Source organism: Pomacea canaliculata, linkage group LG6, assembly GCF_003073045.1.
Source record: "Pomacea canaliculata isolate SZHN2017 linkage group LG6, ASM307304v1, whole genome shotgun sequence".
In the NCBI taxonomy this organism is placed as follows: Eukaryota; Metazoa; Mollusca; class Gastropoda; order Architaenioglossa; family Ampullariidae; genus Pomacea; species Pomacea canaliculata.
The window spans coordinates 4,026,047-4,047,202 of record NC_037595.1 but is presented as its reverse complement, the minus strand read 5'-3'; the positions used below and the strand labels follow the sequence as shown (position 1 = coordinate 4,047,202).

Genomic DNA, 21,156 nt, shown 5'->3' with positions numbered 1-21,156 from the left:
CGGAAAGTTGTTTAGGATACTTCTCAGGATACCAAAATGGCTGCTGCAGACGACTCTGACATACCGGGTATGTGCTTTTTAGCCAGAAGCTCGTCTAAAACGATAGTGGTTTATGTGTATTCCATCTGAGATCATTTTTAAATTATGACGCTGCAAATACAGTAACTAAGACATTTGAAATGCTTTTTTGGCAATGTTACTTTCAGTCATTCTGTGATTTAAACCGATAGACGAAGTCGAAACTCGATCACAGCTTCAGAAGTACCACTCATTTGGAACTGGTCCTGACATGATCGCAAGTAGTGAAAGTTTGAAGCAGTTAGTTGGCAGTTTGCTGTGCTTTGCAATAAAATTTAGGGCTTAAAAAAATCTGTTTTATTATAAATATATAAAATGATTATTACAAATACAAATATAAAACATGAATTCTTTTCAGGGAAATTATTGGTTCACATCTTAACTGCATGGACTTTATTAGATCTTACCGGAATGATCTGGTGGTTATTTGGAGAAATCTGATAATCAAAAATATCTGAGGAACAATGTGTGGCTCGAAGATTGAGAGAAAAAATTCCAAAAGATTAATTTTAAAAGCTATTAAACGTTCTTGTATGTAATTAACACACATACTTTTGAGGAGTGTCAGAATTATTAGACTTGTTTACAAAGTAAGTTATCCAACCACAAAAAGCATGCAGAACACAATGGTATATATGCACAAATTTGCACATACATACATGAATTATTTAAGTTAATGTTTGGTTTTCTTGTTGGGCAGATTGTTGTACTTAATTCTCGACTTGATATTTCACCACCCATTATTTTGTAACCCCGCCTCTCACTACACTTAGAAGCAGAATAAAATTCTTTCAAAGTTAACCCTATACTCTCTACATGTCACCACCTTTGCCTCTTGACCAGGTAAAGAGCATAGACTGTAATTATCATTTCCCAGCATACACTTCATATTTTAATTTATACTTTAGAGTTTCTTACTCACCAACATAATAAATATAATTCCTTTTGCAGTCAGCTTAACTGTAAATAGTTAATGTAAAAAAAGTTTAGTTGGCTTACCATACAGTCTAGTAATGTTACCACTTTCTGGTTGTTCAGGTCCATCATTCTCCCTCCAACACACTCTCTCTCTCTTAGTATATACATAATGAAACCAGATTTGAATAAATTTTTCACTTTCTGTCTAGAAAGTGGAGCAGTCTTTACTTTTGGAAAAAGCAAGTTTGCAGAAAATCTTCCAAATAAGTTCTGGGTGAAAAATGATCAAGTGAAGCATATTGCCTGTGGAGATGAACACACTGCTCTTATTGCAGGTATGTCTGTTTAGAGTGTATGTAATTTTCAAGTTTCATATTTTTGACATGTGCATGTTTGTATGTTGTAGGAAATCTGTAAATAAGTAACTGTTAAGTATTAATTTGTCATTCATTTACTAGGATTTCCTTGTCCTAAAGGTGTAGTTTTTACGTGTAGTACAAGCAACCACCATTTTTATAGGCTGAATAAGTAATACACATTGCATCATACTACCCACCCATTTAATATTTTAACTTGTAAGTTTGATTTAAGGCTAGTGTTTATTATTGTTAATAATTGAAATATATGTTAAAGGAAACCTAATTCAAATATGGATGCTAAATTATTGCAAGCAAACTCTTAGCTAAATGTTAGTCACTGTGTTGGCATATTAGACATCGTAAAAGGAAGAACTAAGTGCACAGATGACTGGAGGCTAAATACAGTTTGTGCTTTAGGCTGAGTGTGATGCTATTCAGTCCATCAAATAATACTAATGAGGATTTATATAGCACCTTTCCCAAGATTTGCTCATAGCACTTTACATAAAATATACATAGACTAAATAATTAACAACAATGCATCCATATTTGCATATTTGCATTCTCACTTCTACAACATACACTACTTATACATATAGTAAATTACCAACTCATACACTCTCATGGTCAGGACAGGGTTGCAGTGAAGTTGGAGTTCAGAAAAGATGTGTCTTAAGTTGAGACTTAAAGGAGGCAAGAGAATCGGACTGAAGAAGGCTGACGGTTAATCTGTTCCAAGTTGATGGGGCTTGGAAGAGAATGTCCTCTGTCCATATGTTTTTGTCTTAGCTAGTGGGACTAGAAGAAGCCTGGTGTCAGAAGATGAGTGAAGAGGTCATGTGGGCATATAGATTGGAGTGAGTTCAGAGAGATACTGAAGACCAGTGCCAGTGTCAAAGTAGAAAGTTTGTAGGCTATACAGACCACAACTGGCAGCCAGTGAGGAGATTGAATGATGTGATATATGTTCACATCTAGATGGTTTGGAGATGAGGCAAGCAGCATTATTCTGGATCCTTTGAAGTCTGTCAAGAAGATTCTTCGGAATTCCAGCTAAAAGAGAATTACAGTAGTCCACCCTCGACAGCACAAAAGCACAGATTACAGTTTTAGTTGTATCAGTGGTGAGATAATGATGAATGGTACTGATCCTACGAAGTTCAAGGTAATCATAGATGGTAAATGTTTTAGCAATGTATAATTCAGAATTACATTTTCTTATTGGTAGTGCTTCATTCACATATTTCAGAAAGTGGAAGAGTTTTTATGTTTGGACACAATGACTGGGGACAACTGGGCATTGGACCACAGAAAATAGCTGACAGACCTTCCTGTATAAAGTGTAAGTACCACGGTACTTGTAATTGCTTTACAGTTGTCTGCAGACTTTTCTTTATGAAGTGTTAATTCTGTTTTTAAATTTTAATAATACTAAGATAATACTAAGAGACTTTTATTGAAGTAGTAGGTATTAGAAGAACTGTTTAATAATAAAATGTATAGTATAATATTAAAAATGTATGAAAGTAAGATTTGTTTACCTTTTTTAGGTCAGTATATTTATTTGTGGTTTTGGTGCATGGATGCACTAAAATATATGCTTTTGTTTAATCTTTGTTTATTTGTGCGTATGTGAATTAAGAATACATGTAGAGTGAGAACAAAAGCTAAAACAAGAACAAGTGTGGAACTTTTGAGTTTTGTTGAGCTGTTAATCGTGTTTGATACTTTTAGTTCTTCTATGCTTTGAATCTTTGTCTATTTCAACTCGGCTTTGGTTATATTTATTGTCAGGTTTGAACTTTATGTTTACAGTACTGAAACAGGAAAAATCACAGCTTGTTGCTTGTGGACGTTCACACACCATTATTGCAACAGGTGTGTATGATCAGAAATGGTACTCCACTGTTGTTATATTCATATAACTTCACCAGATTATGGCAGACTACGGAGATCTCTTGCGCTTTTTGTGATTATAAAATTCTTAATAACCTGATCATTTACAATACTGTTGCTAATGACATCTGGGCTGTAACTAACTTTTCAGAGTCAGGTAAAGTTTACACATTTGGCTCCAATAGTGATGGTCAGCTGGGGACAGCTGGTGGATCAGACACCAGTGTACCACAGCAGGTCAAAAAGCTAGGACCAGCTAACTACAAGATGCTGGGAGCAGGAGTTTATCATTCTATGGCACTAACAGGTAACCAGGTGAAGTTTAGTCAAGGTTGATCACCTAGTTGTCTCCAAACATATAGAGACATTGTTTATGATAGTTTATTGTTGTTCATAATCTTTGTACATGGAAAAGCTTATACTTTAGCTGAGTTGTCTGTTTGTACCTCATATTTTGATTACTTTGTCATGAGATTTCAAGACACAAAATGCAATATTGTTAATAATAAATAAAAACATTATTTATCCCAGCTTACCCAGTTGTGGAATGGATACATGACTCCATAGATGGTTTCGAAAGGAGAGATGGGCACTGTCTTCAGTGTCTTCTTTAGAAAGCTAACCGAGATAAATGAGGGATCTAACACTCACTTCCAATGACCATAATATCATGGAACTGCCCATTTAAAAATCTTTTTATTGATGTATTTAAAAAAAATAAATTGTGCAGGTGGGTGATGATAGTACACTGATAGTAAACATTGTGTAAAATGGATGCAAAAACTTGAAAAGAAAATTTGATGGAATGTTAATGTATGGGCTTAGCAGCTGTCTTGTCTGATAGCATCTACTGTCTTCATGCATGTAATCAGTGCTGTCAAATAAATGTTTGATTCCAGAGGATGGAAAGTTATTTGTTTGGGGAGCAAATGGAGAAGGGCAGCTTGGTCTGGGAGAAATAGACCCATGTCCAGAGCCTCAAGAATTGGTTGTGGGCCAACGGATCACTTGCATTTCTTGTGGTTATTACCACAGTGCTTTAGTGACAGGTACACCTACTTGATCTTTTCATTGCCATGTATTTTGATTTTAATTCAAAGACCGTTCTTCATTTAGGATGCATACATTTTTATACAGTTAGATTCATTATATACATTGAGTGCATTTATATATATACATTTAAAAGAAAAATTAATATGATCACATTTACAATAGCTATTGTTGCTACCGCTGTTGATAACAGAGTGATGTTTTTGTTAATGTCTGGGGGAAGGGTTATTAAAAAAAAAGTTTTCCAAAAAGCCAGGTGGGATTAAATTCAATTTTATTCTTAAGTTCTCAGTCGTACACTTTTAACTGGGTATAATAGAATAGTCTTTGGCCACATATATTTAGTTATGTAGATTGCTTGCAGAATATAGCAGGTGAGCGATTGTTAAATGCTGATTGCATCATGTCATACACTTTTTAGGAATTTTTAGAGATGATTAGTGTATTCAGTTTGCACCTCTTGATTGCAGAGAATGGAAAACTGTACACTTTTGGAGAGAGTGAAAATGGGAAGCTAGGTTTAGGAGACTCTGTCATAGAAGCTAACATACCTCAGCATGTGTCAACCATTCCAGAAAAAGTGAAATCTGTATCTTGTGGTGGTTCTCATACTATGGTTCTGACAGGTACAATAAATCACCATAGCTTCATTAAATCTAACATAAGTTTTAGCATATCTTTGGAAATGTCCTTATATTTTTATTACTATGGTAGTGTCAGTGGTTTTATGTAATGAACAGTTCTTACAAATAAGATGCTTTTGTGTGGCTGAACCTTCGATTCTGATACCCAGATATCCATGAATCTGAAGTATTAAAAAAAAAAATTAACTATAAATACTAAAATTAAAACTTAAGTTTAAAGTTAAGAAACTGTTCCTACCATATACCGTGGAATTACACTTTCTTGTAAATCCAAAGGAAATTACGTCATTCAAATTGTATTTGGAAAAAGAAAATTTTTATACAGCCTTATGCACAATCGATTGCCACAGCAATGTTTGGTCTGATATTTAGTGGGTTTAAATTGACTATGTAGAAATGAATAAATATAACTTAGGGGGATGAAGAACAACTTTAATGTGAGCAATAAAATCGAAAATGATGAAAAATACCTATAGCTGATTTTATGTACTTATATGCCACCATCGTTTTGAAAGAAAAGTACATCTAGAAAAATTCAAATCTTCAAATTAATGTCCTCCTGTTTCTATGTTAAGGGATGTCACTCTATTTGAATGTGATTTACCGAGCCAAATGACTGGATTTCGTCCCTTTTAGTTTACATAGTTTTCTAGTAAAAATTATTAAATGTGATGAACATGGGTGGGTTGGCCTGGCCTTATATGTGCTAAAGAGACCAAATAAATACGTCCATTCTCAATGAGTTAATGCAGCTTTAAGTTGCTAAATTTACAGCTGTTCTGTTCTTAAATTAAAAGTTTTCTTAAATGAGTGTTTAAAAGTGTGGTATTACATAATGTGATTATTATTATTGTGTGGACAAAGGCTGTTTGACTCTGAGAACAGAGATAATGTATCTGCAAAAAAAAACTATTTTAAAAAACAGTGAAGGGGATGTTACATGAAGTGTACCTAGAACCAACCTCTGTTATAATTTACCATTATCATGTGACTTTATTACGAGAACTTTGTGTAATAGCAGTCATCTGCAATAGTGTCTATCTAATGCCTTTTTTTTCAAAATTATTATCATTGGAAAAAAACAGCCATCTCACCAAACAGCAAACCAAAACATATTTATAATAATATTCCCTTAATTTTAATATTTTCAGAGGGACTTGAGTCTGTTTGAGGTATGATATATGACTTGCATAAATTTGTGTTTTTTTGTTGATACCACTGATATTTTATAATGAGTTATTTTTTTCTTTTTTACTTGTTGCTTACTTAGTTGAGTTAGTGGTGTTTGCTATTAGTTTGATTTGGATGAATAAATTATTTTGATCAACACATGTTGAAGGGACATGATGCCATATGGAATACTGTCTTGTTGGTGAGGTTTTTTGTGTCATGTTTATTGTAGAAGGTGGAAATATTTATGCATTCGGTGATGGATCAAGTGGGCAGTTAGGGTTAGGAGTGTCAAGACTTGAATCCTCATCACCCTGTCTTCTCAAGCTGCCTTTCAAGGTTTCCCTTGTCAGCTGTGGGGAAAATTTCACTGCTCTTGTATCAGGTACACGTTTTAGTGGATTTAAATCTGTTAAGTGGCCACAAGTGAGAGTGTGTGTCTGTTTGAAATGAGTGCACTCTTATGCATGTGTATATCTGTGTATGATAGTAGGGAAGTTGGAAAAAGGCCAGATTCCTTTTACATTATACAAAATGTATATCTGTCCTGATGTAAGTGTGAAAATTATCAGCAACACGCTTCAAATGAGCATTGAGGATTTTGTTGTTCTGGAAAGCATCTCTAGCAGTAACACCTCTCTCATTGCAGCTTCACGTCAGTCATGATTAAGATGTCTTTAGTGTGTGTTGTGTGCTGTGAATGAAAGGGAGAGAGAGTGTTAACTTTTTCAATTTGAAAGCCTGTCTATATACTTGGCTTTTGTGCTGCTTTACAGGCATGACTATTATTATTAAAAATCTGACACATCAGCAGATAGAATCATGAACTGAAGAAGATGAGAACGGAGAATGGTTCTATAGACTTTCAGGTGTTTTTTATTTATCCTTGTGCAGAAAAAGGACAGTTATACACATTTGGAGATGGGCGGCATGGAAAACTAGGACTTGGAATGGAAAGTTTTGCAAACCAATTCAAGCCTTCTCGGGTTGAGAGGTTTTCTAAATTCATAGTCAATTCTGTGAGTAAATGTCTTAAAAAGTCTATTTTTTAACAATCAGAAGACTTTTATTACATTAATAAGTAAGTAGCATTATATTTCTGATCAATTTCATAAAGCAGTTGGGAAAAGATAGCATTGTAATGCAGATTAACGCAATACTAACACACCACCTTGCTGCAGGTGATGATGTGTCTAGCTACAGCTGATTATTTTTCTTCTCATTCACAGCTAACACTACATGGTTAAGAAAAGCTGAATCATTTTTTTTTCTACAGGTTATATCCCTTGGTTTTTAAAGTTTTTAAATATGAGGCATAAAAGAAAATTAGTTTATGATAGGTATATTGTCTGATAAGCATTACAGCTTAATTCACCATCAAACAGTTGTTAAAATCTTCTAAGCTGCACGTAAATGATCCTATAAGCTATCACTTGATAAACAAAATTTTTTCTCCGTGTAATATACTTTAAAAGTTAGTCTACTATTATAATTAGAGACTAAAGTAATGATAGGGACAATATTTGGTTCTGTTTGCTTTTTTAAAAACATGATGCCTGTGCTTTGTACTGTATATTATTAATATTCAGCAACAGTAGACTTAAAGATAAAAGAATTAACATGCATAGCATTGCATGAAGACGAGACATTTCCTGGTCATTAATTTTTTCTTATGCATCAAATATAGTTTATAACTATCGAAAATGTATTTAATGGAGACAACAGGTTGCATGTGGGGGGTGCCACATGATTGTAACTGCCTTGCCAAAATTGGAAAATGGAGACATCGAGAGTGAAGATGAGGAGATCAAAGAAGATAAAACACATCTGAATGGAACACTTAAAGTGAATGGCAGCTTGGAACTTTCTGGTAGTTTTTCTGCCAGAGACAGACGCAGGAATGCTGTGAGCTTTGTCCACTTTTTTTTTCTTGGGGGCCAAGTGTAGGACATACCACTAGCTTCTAGTTTCATGGCTAATGTAGAGCAGTCAGCTAAAGAATCTTAAGATGTAAACAATTCAACTGAAGCTATGTGTTAGTCTGCTAGCTAGCATCTAGTTGGCAAGTGACATTACACTAGGAATTTAACTTGATGACAACTGCCACTTACTTGACAAATACCAATCATTCTCACATCCACACTTGCAGACGCCACTACTCTCACTATTATTTATACATCCCAAAAATTATTACATATAGCAATATGCTTTCATCAGAAATCAGAAATAAAAGTCCTGATGTGGGATGCTTAGGACTGTTAAAAATGCTTTGAAGAGAGGTGAATGTTAGAAAGGGGAACCGAACCAGTGCTAACCATTATTGTTTAAGCAACAAGCTTCTTACACAGCTGGAAAAGTATGGAGGTACTTCAGCTGTCCAGTCAAGTGTTCATTTCTGCTGTATTTGACTTTATTTTATTTTCTTGTGACATAATAGTCTGTGGTGAGTGGAGTTAGGCAAACCCAAAAAAATATGTATGGACTTTGATTGCAGAGTCCTCTTCCACTTCACCGTACTCTACCTGTTCTTGGGGGCAGCCGTGGCCTTCCTGTACTGAATGCCACAGCACCAGTCTCAAAGAGTGAAGCTTCTCCAGTGAAGATTGAGGCAGCTCCCAGAAAAATGCTAAGGACGGTCAAAGGTATATTACTTCCCTTGTAATGAATTCTGTTCAGTTAAATGAAAAAATTGTTGGTAGTGCCCATTTCAGGTGTGTATTCTAGAGTTAATTATATGACTATTAAATCATGGGACTGAATGCATATACATTTAATGAATGTAGCTTTGCATTATAATGATCTTTTAAAATGATAATACAAAATATGTTGTCGTTACCCTGTGAAGTCAAAGGAAGTGCTTTGAAAAAGGCACCATTATACATAAGCAAAACAGCTTCAATATAAAAATATATTTGGTAAGTTGTGCATTTTTTTTGTTTGTTTATGTCACAGAAGGCGTAAAGAAGAGGAAAGCAGGAGAAGAATGTATTTAAGTTTGTAATTTAATATCCCAATTTTGTTTCCAGTTTCTGTCCCAGAAGGACAAGATGAAGACTTGTCTGAAGAAGAAAGTGATGAAGAGGTATGCAGTGTTCCCAGATAAGTGTATGATTAACTGCTTCAAAAAGTCTGGTCATTAAAAATTAAGGATTTAAATTAGTTGAAATTAATACAATTAATTAAAGCAAAATGAAATTAGCTGAAGTTGTTGTATTCAGCTCTTTAACTCTCTTTATCTCCCAAGTTTCAATTTGCCTGAATGCAAGCTTTTAGATTTGTTGATATTGTTAAAAACTGCCAGTTGCAATGACACATGTTAATAGAACTTGACAGGATTATGGCTAAATTTCAATAGACACCATCAACTACTCATCATAACCTTTGACTGGTCTATATATATATAGTTCATGCTAAGTATTTGTAAAAAGGGAAAATACATGTTTTTGTGGTAGCCAAGGCGCTTTGCAACAATTGTTCTGTTTCAGAAAAAGACACCCCCAAAAATAATTCCAAGAAAAATGTCTTCAAAGCACTCAGTATGCATTTTTTTTTTGTCAGCACAAAGTATTGCATGTCTGTATATTGTTACAGTTGTGCTAATGCTTTATGCAAGTTTATGCAAATTAAGCATTTCATAAACACACTTTAGTGACAATATTTCCACCTTATGGAAGGACATAAATCCTTTGCATATATTGTACCTGTAAATATAGGGAAAAGGTTGAATTTCAACACTGAAAAGTTTCTTAAGCTAACATCAACTTGAAAATCAGCTTCATAGTAGAGAGGTTAGGGTTAGCCTTTGAAGGTGGGTTAAAATATGGTTAAGAGGTGATGAATGATACAGTTGATCTCGTAAAGGTAAAAATTGTTATATAGTATTCCATTCTAACATATTTATTGTGCAATATCAGTGACTGATATCCATATTATTTATATTTATCATATATAATAGTGTAGTCAAAGTGATTTAAGTGTTGTATTTTTTAAGTATTGTGCATGCTAATGGAGACTGACATGTATTGTTTCATATATAACTATTGTTAAAAGTACAGCATTAAATGTTGCATTTCATAATGTTTTGCATGATTTGCATAGTGCTGCTGTAGTAGAAAGAAAGTAATGCATCTGTAGCCAGCCAAGATTTTTTGCTAGGTGTGATGACATTTGTAGACAAATGAATTGCTCACTCTGCCAGTGAAGAAAAAATGCTTTGTAAGCCATTTAAGATGCTTACAAAATGCAACAGAAGTTTTGTAGCATATGAATGCTACAGTCAGTTTCATTGAACTGCTGTAAAGGAGCTTGTTAGACACTTGTCTGCTCTAAGACGTATGGTTATTAACTAACTTTTAAGATAATCTAGCTTCTTGAGAAGCTGACATTTAGTGCCAAACTCTCCTGTCCTTCTGCCCACACATATTATAGTGTCAGTGCCAGACTCTAGTGTCCTTCTGCTCACACATATTAAAGTGTTGGTCCCAGATTCTCTTGCCCATCTGCCCACACATGTTAAAGTGTTGGTGCCAGACTCTTCCGCCCACCTATTGTAGTATTGGTAATGACTAATGTGTCTCTATATTTGAGGATATTTACACTTGACAGGACAATATTTTGTTGTCGTTAACACTTTCTTTACGCAAAGACAGCAACAGTCCCTTTATTTTGATATTTTTGAAACTTGACTGTCAGACATTGTTCACTTCTTTGCCTGGTGCTATGAAAACTGACAATATATTTTTGTTAAAGCTTCATATTACAGACTGTGACCGTCCTTTTCTCTTCACTGGATGCAATGTCCAGTGGGTAATATGTTCATTGAGTGCTAGGCAACTCCTTTGGGAGTGATATTCATTTAGTGCCATGTTAGTGTTTTTCTCCATTCATTCTTATTCTACTACCAGTCTCACCATCTCCTGCTCTTCACAACACACTCTGACCTTTGCTGTCAGGATGACAGAAATGATATGGTAGCCTTCATGTCCCTAGTACTCTGTGACAGACGAAATTAGCTTTGCGTTCTATCTTTATTATATGTGCTGTGTGCTGCCTGTAGATGTCAGCTGCTTCACAATTTCCCAGGATGAAGAAAGCCTTGATGATAGCAAAGACAGAGAGGGAAATTGCGAAGAAAAGAAACCTAAAGATGATGAAAATGAAACAGAAGTGGAAGAGGAGGAGATAGAAGAAGACATGAAGAAAGACACAGACCTACAGATAGAGAAAAGTTCATCTGAAGAAGAAACAGAAAAGGAAGAGGTTATAAGTAATGAGGATAAGACTGAGAACGATGATAAAGCTTTGCAGGCTGATCTTCTTCCTGTTGACAAAGACGATAACAAGGATACTGGCGGAGAAAAGAAAGATGAGGCTGAGGATGAAGCCTCGGAGTCAGAGTCTGTTGAGGATGTAAGAATGGTTACATTTGAGTATGGTGTGTGCTATAGTACACGAGAAGCTTTTTACATTGGCGTTGCCTTGCTTATTCACATCCAGCTTGTTAAGTTGCTTGAAATTTCTTGCAGAGGGAGCTTGCTTTGGACCCTGATTCAGTCTCTTCTGTGTCTCTTAAAACTATATTATTTTTTTTTGTTATTCTCACTGATTTGCTGGCTTCACTGTTTTCTTATTTGGGATATTTCCACACTAGACATACAGAGAGATCAAAATACTATACAAAATACTTTTTCAGAGCACTTGGTTATATTTTTTTTCTTACTAAACATTTGATTATCTTATGGTTACTGTGTAATAGGTTAGTATTTTATAATTAAATTAAGATTGCAATTGATTATTTAGTTGTGTAATAGTCGATCACTTAGTATTTCTTTCTTTTTTATAATTTTGTTTTTTTATTTGGTTATTGACTTATCAGTTAATGTATAATTTGATGTATTTGGGCACAGACTATGTTTGCCTTTGTTAATTAGTTTACATTCTTCATTCAAACTGAAATCATTTCAGTAGCTGTTAAAAAATTTTCAATTTCCAAGAAGTATAGTCATTCATGGAAATAATAATGTTAATAATATCAGATTTAATTTGGCTGAAAGGGTCATTGCCACTCAATGTTTTCAGAGAACACACTTAAAATGTTCTGTCCAAATAGACAGTACCTCCAAGTGCACAGACCAGGAAAAAATAAACAGTATTAGTGGAGAAATTCCTTCTTGGAGTCATGTCATTAGCCATCTCATTGTGATGCATTATGCCACAGCCCTGATTTTGGCCGATGGGGTTTACTGTTTAAAGTTCTTATCACATTCCTACTAGGAATCATAGATTCATGTTCTGCTGAGACTGTTCACTCAGAAGTGTTTTGTCTCTTGGACAGCACTCAGAATGCATTGGCTAAAACAAGCTGGTAACAGTGACTCTTCCAGTTTTGTTATACTTCTCACAGGAAAAGGAGGCATTATAATGTGTGTTTGTTTAAAAATATTAATGAAGTGTTGTGAGAGATTAGAAGTATTTAAGATTTATATCTGGCTTTATATCTGTATTTTTGTGACACCCCTCACTTTTAACCATACTAGTATTTCATGTTTGTGACTTTTAAGTACCTATACAATAACCATTTCATTTCCATCTATATAATTTGGTCTGTTGTATTTTTGATTACTCTCTTTAGTGACTTTGAATCTATTTGTGTTGTGAAAAAGACTTTTCCTTATATAAATGTTGAGTTTTGTGCTTTTACATAAAAATGGTGCTTCTTCACCTGTCTTGAGTATAAGAATCTTTATATAAATGTTTTATGCTTTTTTATTTCTTCATTATCAAAATGGGAGTATTTAAAAATTGGTTATTTGATATCTTGAACACGTTTATCATTTGATTCAAACAAGAAATTTTTTAGAATGACTATATTATAGGGGATATATGGTTCTTTTCTTAAACCTGTTTCCTGTTTCGTTAGCTCAGCATTAAATAATTAAAAGGAAAATTAAAAGTACTATTATTGTTATTATTCTGTAACATTGTCTCAGAACTATTTCATATTTTTTTTAATAATGTCCGATCATCAAAATTATACCAGTAGAATACCTGAGATGTTAGTAACATGTTACTTGACAATAACTGTGATGTCTTCACATTCCCCAGCTGACTGAAAAGCCAGTACCACATCCACGATCTAAGGAAGAAGATAAAGAGAAAGAAGGGAAGGAAAGTGAAGAAGAAGAAGAGGATGAAGAAGATGAAAGAGAAGAGGAAGAAATCAAAAAGAAAGGGAAAGGTGAGACAACTCCGATATAATGTGTGTGACTGTGTGTGTGAATGTATACAGTATGTATGTGTTTGTATGTACATGAATTATGTGTTTGTGTGTGAATATTTGTGGTTATAGATGTAACCAGTCTGATACATGTTTACCTTTTGTGGTTATACAGGGGTGGGCCAGTTTCACAAGAGAAAACACAAGCAAAGAGCTTTTTGTAGAGGAAAAAGAAACTGAGTTATTCTTCCCCTATTTTTTTTTTTCTAACGATCCCTTGCAATGACCAGTGACCCAATAAACAAGCAGTCTCTTTCAAAATGTACTTATTTGTCTCATGTGATTTCTGCAGAGAATTGTAATGGAGGGTAAATAGTCGACCAAAAGCAGTCTATTTTAAAATACACTTAATTTTTTTTTACAACATGTGACTTATAGAAAAAAAATCATAAAAGAGCACAGACTGTCAGTTGTAAGTCAACTTGGGGAGGGAATTGTAACAGAGATGATATTTATATAGCAAAATATGTCCGTGAAAAAATTTTGGGTCATAATTAAAAGGGTGTTTTCATAGGGTCTTAATAAGGAGGTTTTACTGTATTATAACATTAGAGATTTTTTTATTATTTTGATTTGTTAATGTATAAGTCTAGTATTTATAATCAATAACATTTGAACAGAAAGAAAAATTTATTTTAAAAGCATTCTTTCATTCTGAGGTTTATGTTTTTGAAACATCTGACAGTCAAGACAGACAACTCAGAGATATTTCTATATATTTTATACCTATATTGTAATACACAGAGAAGAAGTCAAAGAAAGAAAAAAAGGAGGACAAAAAAGGAGAACAGGAGGAAGAGAAAGAAGGAAAGAAGAAAGATAAAAAGAAAAAAGACAAAGGAAAGAAGGAAAAAAATAAGGAAGAGGAGGAGGATAAAAGTGGTGATGGCAAGAAAGATAAAGATGCAAAAAAAGAAAAGAAAGGTAATTATGTTTAAAAATTGTTTTTCTGAGTTTTGAGCATTTTGTACATCAAGTACAATCTTCGTGGTTCTTTTAGGAAGGTTACTTGATTACCATTCATTCACAGTTTTTCTCTCTTGTGCCTTTTTTTTTAAAGCGTATAATTTTTTTTAAAAGCATTTTTAGAATATTTTGAACTTTAATTTTACAAATATTTAAAAACATGTTTTCCTATTAATCCAAAAGGGGAGGCAACACTACAATATAACTCTAGTAGCTAAAGCTATTTCAAAATGAGGCTTCATCTCTTTATACAAGCTTAAAGGATGATGGTTAGAGCATGTGGGAGATAAAGATGGTGATTGAGAAAGAGAGGCGGAAATTGACAAAAATCCTGATCCTGGGCTTATAAATAGTAAAAATAATTACCATATGACATTTCTGACTGATTTTACAGGAACATATACCTTGGACTTTCCTCAGCCTACCAGACTAGACCAGACGATCATATAGTTTGTGTAACTCTGATTTACTTAATAGACAAGAAAATATTGCAATGGGATTGATGTTGAAAGTGTTGATTTGTCTTCCTATAATGGACTTTAATAATAGTTTTTAAACATTTGTTAATGAGTAAATTTCGTGCATACCTAAATGATTTCTCAGGTTTCAAGGACACATTCTCTATAAGTTCAATTTGCCGTCAGGAAGATAACAGGAACAAATCGTGATTAGATGTATTATTCAAGGCAGGAGTTAGTGATATTGAAGCATGTTTGAAGTATAGCTGACTATTACTGCACAGTATTGCCTTATGTACAACTATGTTTTTTGTGAGCTGATCGATTAACCTCACTGCCTTTTCGATCTTTTAGAAACTTTAACATTTTCTATCTTCTTTCCTTGCAGGTTGTAGTGGGTGCTATACATTTGGGCCCTTTTAGTTCTCTGCCTTCTTTAGTGTTGGCAAATGTCAGGCTCACCCAGTCTTGGACAGAAAAACTTTTTAACAAGTGCTTCATTTTGTTTAAATTTGTTGCAGGCAAAGATAAGAAAGTCACAAAAGACAAGAAGAAAGGAAAGGAAGATATGAAGGAGGAAAAAGAAGAAGAGGAGGAAGATGAAAAAGAGGAAGAGGAGGAAGAGGAAGACAAGGTATACTTTGTTCATTTTAATGATTGGTGCAGATGTCAAGACAAGGTATTGTTTGACAATGAATCTTAATAGGTTAGTCAAGCTGGAAAACTGTCTGCCAAATGGTGGATTTCCAGTATTAACCATTCGTCTTGTTGTCTTCCATTCTTCTTTTGACTTGATAGCATGCTAAGATTTGTTTTCATATTAAAATGTGATGAAAAGCAGGGGACCTATGAGGCTCCCTGGACTCCCACTGAAAGTTCCAGTTTATTTTCATAGTCCCATTCTCCAGCCATTCGAGAGGAAGAGGAGATAGTTAAACTTTGACTGTGTGTCCTAATGGGTTAATGCAGATATCAAGAATATAAAAGTGTGGTTATGGCTGTACATGTTTTGAGTGCACACAGAAGGAGACATTACTCAGAATTTACTGCTTGTGGAGGGTTTTGATGGATGTTTGCTTCCACAATTGGTTTTATGGCTTCAAAGTAATCTTTCAGTTAATCTGTTGACCAGTTGTGCCAGCAGGGATGGCAAGTTGTCACAAATTTAATCCCTCACCTTGCTTTTTATGTTTCAAGGTAGAGAGCATGCAGTTTGGTCTGTCATTTTTCCTTAAAGAACCCAAGCTGTTTGCACTATATTTGTTTTGTTTAAAAATGAGTGTGCATGCATGTCTGCAGACACGTCTGTCAGTGTGTAAGTGTGTGTATGTGTGCATATATGCATGTGCAGACACAAAAATGTCTTTCATAAATTTACACGTGTAACATATTTATGTATTTTAATGCAAACATTTATCACTTTCTGCTGTTAATACATTCTCCTCCCTAGAGTGCAGGTTCATGCATTGAGCAAACCTTGAGTCTCTCTCACACAGACACGCATAACAATATATGTTCAGGTATGTGTGTTTGCATTCTTGTTTATAGAAGATGGTTGTTTTACATTTATAACTGCAGGGAAATGCAAAGAAAGAGAAAAAAAAGAAGAAAGAAGATGTAGTTGATGAGGAAAACAATGAGAACAAGGATAAAAAGAAAGACAAGAATGCAAAAGATGCGAAAAAAGATACAAAGGACGAAGATGCTAAGAAAGACAATGAAGAGAAGAAAGAGGAAACCCCAGTAACCAAGAAAAGGGTAAGAGGACAGAGATTATATATATATATCTAAATCCTAGGAAATAGACCATCAGAATGGCTGTCAGCTATTGTACCTCTTTCAGTGTTATAAAATAGTTTGCACAAAGCAGACTTAATTCACAAGTGCCTCATTTGTTGTCAAGATGGAGAGATAGGAGGGTTGGGGGTAGTTAGACAGTATTAAAAGAGAAAAGCTCAATAGCTGAGATTGTTCACTGAAACAATACTTTTACTCTGTGTAGATGATTTGGTAGTGGATTACTGATAAACACCCCTATGCCCCCATCCAAAAAAAAGAAAAAAAAACCCAATGTATATATATAATAATTTTAACTAATAAAAAGTACACAAAAAATTTTAAGCGTAATTCCCTAGTAAACATACATCAATTAACCCTTACTAACAGCGGTTCTCAACCTTTTACTTGTGACGCCTCCCTGACGAAGAAAGGTATGTCAGCGCAACCCCTTAGCCAGCAATGTAAGCTAATTTCACTAATACCGGTATAAGAAACTTTAAAAAAATAACCACCTTCGCGCCCCCCTTGTAAGCACGTCGCACCCCCCACCCCAGGGGGGCGCGCCCCACAGGTTGAGAACTGCTGCCTTACTACTATCTAAGATATATTATTTTTACTTATTAATGATCTCTAATTCTAAACTTAGTCCTGAGAGAAAGTTCCTTTCTTGATGTTCAACTTAAGAAATATTTAATGAATGTAAAGTTCAACGCAACACTGCTTTCCCTGTATCAACAGTCACTGGGAACTAATGTTCTATAAATTTATATATCTATTACACACTTACAAATTATCTTGAAATGTAAAAACAATAACACAAACAAAACACAACTGATGTCTCCACTTGGGGACAGACGTGAACTCTGACATAATATCGTCCTAAAATTTATAAGAACCATTTAAAGATTTGGTAGGTAGGTGAGATAACTTCTTCATAAATTTTATTACACCTTGTGTTTTTAAAGCCACAGGTTAAAAATGGAGGCAAGTTAATGTAAACAATGTGAGTTACGCATCCATTTGGCAACGTTCATGAATGTTGATTTAGATGCTTTTGTAAGTTTTCAGAGAATGTTGGGAAAGACGGGTGCATGGCACTTCTTGAAAAAAAATGACACTATATGAAGCTGATTTAAAATTATCTCCATCAGAAGCTAAAATTCTTGCCTCGTATTTAGAAATTTATAAAATGCATTCACTCTCTTCTGCTCTCTCTCTCACACACATGCTAACACACTAGCTCACCAAAGCGTCTGCTCATAAATCTAAAAATAAACTACATGCACATTAGGTCAGCCATATCTTTAAACTTATTAGATTTCACTATCCTGCACATCTACAGGTCTTTGCCTCTCCCTTGTGGGGGTTGTGCTTTGGAAAGCTTCTTCAGTGAATGCTAACATTCCTTGAATCAACCCCCTAGCTTGATTTTAATCTGAAGAGCACTTGGCAAACACAGTTTAACATTGCTTACTAGCTCTTCGTGACAAAGATTGCAAAATTTTATGTCTTCTGAAAGAACGTTTAGGCCCATCATGTCATTTTCCTTTGGATGCAGGGAGCTTATTAATTCATCAAAAAGTTGAAAATAGTGCCTGCTTCACCCAGTTGTGATTGAACATAAAGGAGAGGGATGGGTGGAGGCTAAGTTGATTATCCTGAACTTTCCAGACTCAAAATAGTTTACAGATTTATTTCTAACCATTGAGTTACATGAAAATTCTTCATGTTTATTTTGCAGTCAAGGCTGTGCATTATCTTGTGAGGGAACACAGGGTCTGTTTATTGGATGAAACCCTATATGGCAGCTCCTCAGAACCAGGTTTATTCAGACTGGGACCAAGGCCAGGTCAGAGGTGGCTCAGATTCATGTCCTGATTTCTACACCTTCTTAGCCTGAGATAGTCACCAGCTAAATTATGCACTACAGCAATGAAATACCATCCTGCATTTGTCTCACTGAGTGGTTTCAGAAATAGTTTGTATCCTGCAAGAGCAGGCTCGAAGGCACTTCTGCTGCAATCAGTTTTACCTTGAGTGATGTTTAATATTTGCATACAATAAGAGCCAGGCATAGTAAAGTGAATATCCATTTTTAGGTGAAGAGAGAAGAAGTGTTCCTTTGATTGGTTAAAAATCAAATGGCAGTGATAACTCCAGTAATCAAATCAGATGTCTTTTTTTTTTTGCCCCTAAGTGCTTAGAGGGTGCACTTATCGCTAGATCATCAAGACTTCTATTTCAAAGGTTGTGGAAATGTCCACTTTCATGACTAAGCATGCCATGATAGAATATGACTAGCAGCTTTGTAGAAAAATCTGCTTGTATGATGGCTGTTCTCAGGTACTCTGGTTTCCTCAGCTGTGTGTGTGAGAGAGAGCGAGAGAGCTATGATTTCAATGATAATGAATGAATTTGTAAGAAGCATTGAATGTCTGCTAATAGTGTGTGCTGATGCAATTTTGTGTATGTAAAGCATCTGAGGCTGTCTTTGTTGATGTGGCAAAATACTATATAAATTAAGATTATTATGATTATTATGAAACATTGACTGTTGTTTTGAGCCTGTAGTGATTTTATGAAGGATAGGGGTGAGTTGGAAAGGACATGAGGAACAGGCACTTTAATCTGCATGCCTACTGGTGACAGGAACATATTAATCTGCATGCCTACTGGTGACAGGCTAGTGAATAGAACAGGTTAAGCATAGGAAAGGGACTGAATAATCTGTACAACAGATTAGGTACATCATGAGATAAAGAATTTGTAAACCGTCCTTGCTATAGATTGAATGACTCCCATATTGTTGTAGATGTATGTCTACTTGACTGATGATATTTTGAGCATAACTTTGATTGCTTTCCTTATCCTGGTTCAAATATGCCAGCAAAATCTGTGATATTCATGGTGCAAGCTCAAGATCTGAAGCCTTGTTTGTTATGTATAATTGGAAACAGTAACTTCCAAGATATTTGTGGTATGAATGATGTTGATTTGTTAGGGTGGGTGTGTATGTGTGTGTCTATTAGTAACACTTGATGATTGCATAAAAGTTGAACAGAGGTAATTACTGACCTTTATGCCATTTTGATTTCATTGTATTTTCTTTTTTTGTATGTGCATATTTGTCTATCTCTGGGCATGTCTTTATTTGCATGTATGCTGCCATACATTTGTGTATTTTTTGTTTTTAAGTGACAGAAGAATGAATGGATTTTGTTTTTGTGCATGTTTTTGTGCATGCGCACATGTGTGTGTTCACATATACAAGTAAATTTGAGGGAAGAAGAAAGGTGGCAGTTGGAGGGGAACATGCATGTTGTTACTTGATCACCTGTATGTAATTATATGAAACCACATGCATAGCAAAGATCTTTTTTATGACTGGTGCAGGTTGTGTAGTAATTCAGTGATCTTCTTGATGATATTATAAAGTTACTGATATAAAAATGACTGTGGTGGATTTCTGGAGACAAAAGTGAATACTTAAGAGATTTTATACAAAATCTTGGTAATGTCAGAGCTGTTTACCCTTATGATTTTTCATGATTTAAATTTTTACAAAATATTTTACCATGTTCAAATAAGTCTCATTATTGTACTTTTTCTGTTTTATCCTTTAGATTCAGCAGCAATTTTGCAGCTTATTCGGGATTTTCTGTGCATCTCATGTGTATTTCTGTGTTCAGTAATAGTTGAATCCATGTAAGTGGTTATCTGTTCATTAGAAAGGTGCGGACAGACACATAGTGGTATAAAGGACATCTTTGATGTGTGCCGAAGATGTTAAAAATGATTGAACCATTTGTGAATGCCGCCTGACACTTTAAAAAAAAAATACAATAAATAGTAGTGTTCTGCAGGTAGAAAAGAACTGCATTAGGATCTTTATTGAAATTTTATTATATAGGAGTGAGGACATTATAATGAAAAATATAATAGTTGAACTCTCAGATAAAACAAATTTCTTAAAGAGAAGAGTTTTGAGGCTGAACTTTAAAGCTTTAAGTGTGAAGCCCAAAGAGAAAGGGGCAGAGAATTCCGGCGGTGGGACTAGAGACGGTTATATCATTTCATATTAATCAAAGACATGATGATATTTTGACTTTGTGCCTTTTTGATAAACGAGTGCAAAATCCTGTTAACACCCTCCACCCTTTCCTCCCCAACCCCTCAAAATTATGCAGTTTTATTTTATATATTGTGATATTTATGTATGACATATATGCTCTGTATATTGTTACTCTTGTGGAAGTCGCAGACCTTGTAGAGGTCAATCGATCCTCTGCGACATACCACGACCTCATATATTACACGTCCTGTACACGTCCATGGACATACGGAATGTGTGCGCGCGCGTTTTTGCGAGAGTTTGAACACTTTGATGCAAGGGCATTGTCATACAAGTAGACACAAAATACCCCCAAGACATGTACAAATAAGAGAATTACTTTGCACACGTATGGACAGTACCAAACCGTATTAAAACAGATTTCACCAGCAGTTTTGAAAAGAATCACCGTTGCTATTTTAGCGTATTGTACTTTTCAGGGTCGATCACT

At 34.7% G+C, this 21,156-nt stretch overlaps 1 protein-coding gene across 1 annotated transcript; it reads left to right on the top strand.

Annotated features, from left to right (window-relative positions):
• LOC112565985 (X-linked retinitis pigmentosa GTPase regulator-like) lies at positions 1 to 20,406 on the top strand. The gene is made up of 19 exons (XM_025241897.1): positions 1 to 67; positions 1,206 to 1,331; positions 2,605 to 2,697; positions 3,171 to 3,233; positions 3,403 to 3,558; positions 4,151 to 4,300; positions 4,772 to 4,927; positions 6,348 to 6,500; positions 7,010 to 7,134; positions 7,841 to 8,020; positions 8,610 to 8,757; positions 9,142 to 9,197; positions 9,601 to 9,651; positions 11,198 to 11,839; positions 13,205 to 13,352; positions 14,136 to 14,315; positions 15,337 to 15,449; positions 16,394 to 16,573; positions 18,336 to 20,406. Exons 1-19 carry the CDS (start codon positions 37 to 39, stop codon positions 18,357 to 18,359), a joined length of 2,775 nt encoding a protein of 924 aa, XP_025097682.1. The 5' UTR covers positions 1 to 36; the 3' UTR covers positions 18,360 to 20,406.
• Positions 20,407 to 21,156: the final 750 nt, after the last annotated feature.